General features: G+C 38.3%; 1 protein-coding gene across 1 annotated transcript in view; it reads left to right on the forward strand.

Moving 5' to 3' along the window:
• The window catches only part of LOC107677549 (cytochrome P450 20A1-like), a 9,274-nt gene extending 6,121 nt beyond the window's left edge, over positions 1–3,153 (forward strand). Inside the window, exon 13 of the mRNA XM_016472477.1 lies at positions 2,724–3,153. Coding sequence (XP_016327963.1) covers positions 2,724–2,874 — 151 coding nt within the window. The 3' untranslated portion in view covers positions 2,875–3,153. The remainder of the gene's footprint in view (positions 1–2,723) is intronic.
• Positions 3,154–3,444: the final 291 nt, after the last annotated feature.

The following is a 3,444-nucleotide window of genomic DNA, read 5'->3' on the forward strand; positions in this document are numbered from 1 at the left end:
TTAACCACTGATTTCTAGTTGTGTCCTCTTTTGGAAGGCCAAACAAAGTAGTTTCGTTTTCACAACGAAACACACAGCGCCTCCACAACACGGCGGCGGCGGCAACAGCAAGAATAAAAGTTACACCTTCGTACTTTGCGTGAACATTTGGGCGGCGTTATGCAAAACTTCCCACATCGTGACGTAGACATGTTGGGGGCGTGTTAGAATGAGCTGTTTTAGGTAGGCGTGGTTGACTCTTAACTTTTATAAAGAATATCTCTTTGGATTTGAGACTTTAGTCTTTGCAACTTTACAGATCTTCTTTATGCACCAAGAGCTTGTAACACTCCAAAGAGAAAGGAAAAATTGAAATCGCATCATATGACCCCTTTAAAAAGCTTTGCAGGTTTCATTCAGTCATTCACAGACTTTTAAAATATCCTTAGCCACTTGCATGTTTGTTTGTTTTTTGCAAATTATGCTTTCATATACTTCTAATTATATCTAGTCTAGTCAGTATGGAGAGTGCTGTGTAGAGAGTGCTGTGACTTGCCTATAATGTTAAAAATAATACTGGTTGTATGTTTGTAGACATTGGTTATCTATGCCCTGGGCGTCGTCCTTCAAGATGCAGATACTTGGTCACTTCCATACAGGTGTGTTTGTGTATGTTCATTTTATATAAGGTTGTGTAAGGTTCATGGTTTGCTGGTATTCTCACTTGTTTGTCTACTTTGACAGATTTAATCCTGACAGATTTGCTGATGAGTCAGTAATGAAGAGCTTCTCGCTGCTTGGGTTTTCAGGGAGCCAGGCCTGCCCTGAACTAAGGTACAAGGAGAGAAATTCATATATTATCTTTAATAAATAACCATAACAAAGATCACAAAAAAAAATTAAGTTTATCAATTATTCACCCTTTTGTCCTTCCAAACCTATATGAACTTTTTTCTGTTTAACACAAAAGGAGATGTTTAGCAAAATGTTCAGGCTGCTCTACTTCATACAGCAAAAGTGAATGGGAATGGGGTCCGTCAGGCTCCAAAACCACCTTAGTATATACAGTCTTTAATATTGTCGTGGACAATGAGGGCCGAGGAATTAAAAATGGTTGAGCGTCACTGGTCAATAGGACTCATATGAACTACTTTTATGGGGCTCTTTGAAAGAAATTGTAACGCATTATGGCAAAATAAGTTCTGCTTTGTAAATAATTCTAGAAACAGGTAAGGGACAGGTAATGTCAGATTTTTCTCCATTTAAGTAGATAGGAGTTGTAGGCTGGAGGTGATGCAAATATGTCTGCTGAGTGATCTTTCTTTTGATTGTAAGAGACTTTGACAACGTTTATAGGCCCCTAATAGGTGAAGATATTTCTGGTGTAATGAGAAGGCTGTTTGTTTTCAAACTCTTAATTTCCACAAACTAGGATTGGCTGGCTATATATTAAAAGAGTTCACACTCTTATTGAGTAATTAATTTACATGACTTTTTCAATCGTTTGTGATTACGAGAAGTTTTACTCACAATTTAGTTTTTTTAATCAATTTCTATACGATAAAATATAAAAAATCTCAACATAACAAAAAATGTATAATCAGTATAGAAACTTCAATAACTTTTAAAATTCCTTAGGTTTTCCAAGACCATGGAAACCTAAAAAGGATAGTTGTTAAGGGAATTAATTCAAATAAGAAATATTAGCTTGATTAGCTGTTATTCCTTATTTTAAAGATAGTGTTTACCTTAAAGGAACACAACACTATTTTTGAAAATAGGCTCATTTTCCAACTCCCCTAGAGTTAAACAGTTGAGTTTTACCGTTTTCGAATCCATTCAGCCGATCTCCGGGTCTGGCGGTAGCACTTTTAGCTGTAGCTTAGCATAGATCATTGAATCTGATTAGACCGTTAGCATCTCGCTCAAAAATGACCAAAGAGTTTCTATATTTTTCCTATTTAAAACTGGACTCTTCTGTAGTTACATCGTGTACTAAGACCGACGGAAAATGAAAAGTTGCGATTTTCTAGGCCTGAAAATAGGCTAACTTCCGTCAACATAACCAAATGTGACCACCTGCTTGCACAGGGAGCGTGCTGGGGAGGGGACTATTTTCAGGCGCTGCGTAATATCATTGCGCCTGCTGCACCCATGGTACGGCAGCAAAGTTCCTTGATTATTACGCCGGAATGAGAGTATAGTTCCTAGCCATATCGGCCTAGAAAATCACAACTTTTAATTTTCCGTCGGTCTTAGTACATGATGTAACTACGGAAGAGTCCAGTTTTAAATAGGAAAAATATAGAAACTATTTGGTCACTTTTGAGCGAGATGCTAACGGTCTAATCAGATTCAATGATCTATGCTAAGCTACAGCTAAAAGTGCTACCGCCAGACCCGGCGATCGGCTGAATGGATTCGAAAACGGTAAAACTCAACTGTTTAACTCTAGGGGAGTTGGAAAATTAGTCTATTTTCAAAAGTAGTGGAGTGTTCCTTTAAATGAAATTATTTTAATCCATCATACAGCCCCCTAATGGACTCTGGCCCCTGGTTGAGAACCACTACTATAAACATATAGGAATACCTTTTTTACTATTATTGTTTTGTCAAATAAAAATATTTTATATAGTAAATAATGACCAGATTTTTCATTATTTGGTAAACTATTCTTGTAAGAAACATTCACTGTCACATAGTTCACAAATCTTCTCGCTCTGTCCTTCTCTTCCTCTCTTTAGATTTGCATATACTGTGGCTGCAGTGCTGCTCAGCACGCTGGTGCGCAGGTTGAGACTGCACAGGGTGGACGGGCAGGTGGTTGAGGCCAGGTATGAGCTGGTGACCACACCCAAAGATGACACCTGGATCACAGTCAGCAAGAGGAACTGAAGGACTCAAAGCTCATGTCCCTGAATTAGCCTCTTGGGAAATTATGCATGGCCATTGGCTCTATATTGTGTGGGGCAGCAATTGATAAGATCAAAGCAATGTCATTTAGAACTGGTTCAGGTTATTAAAACTATATGCCATTGTTTTTAGACCTTCATTCCCTTTGAATATCACAGACATTCCATAAACAATGATTAATTTTGAATCGCAGTCTTTTAACTGCAGTCTTTCTATACTAATAAAAGAGTGTGATGAAGTGCATCTATCTATCTATCTATCTATCTATCTATCTATGCATTCATCCTGCCATCCATCCATCCATCTTGGCCAAATAATGAAACCGTTCTGTTGAATAGAGCATTATAGAGATACAGAAAGAGTGACAAATATAACCATATAGGGGAAGAGGAAAGAGAATTGTGAATGTGAAAGAGAGAGAGGGGGGTAATGTGATGGTGTTTTCCTCTTGCGTGCATCAGTGAGGGAGAGGGGAGTGTGATGGTGTTTTCCTCCTGCATGCATCAGTAAGATGTGAAGATGGCGGAGCTGCAGATGTTGTTGGAAGAGGAG

Source organism: Sinocyclocheilus anshuiensis, unplaced genomic scaffold (assembly GCF_001515605.1).
Source record: "Sinocyclocheilus anshuiensis isolate Anshui unplaced genomic scaffold, SAMN03320099.WGS_v1.1 scaffold472, whole genome shotgun sequence".
In the NCBI taxonomy this organism is placed as follows: Eukaryota; Metazoa; Chordata; class Actinopteri; order Cypriniformes; family Cyprinidae; genus Sinocyclocheilus; species Sinocyclocheilus anshuiensis.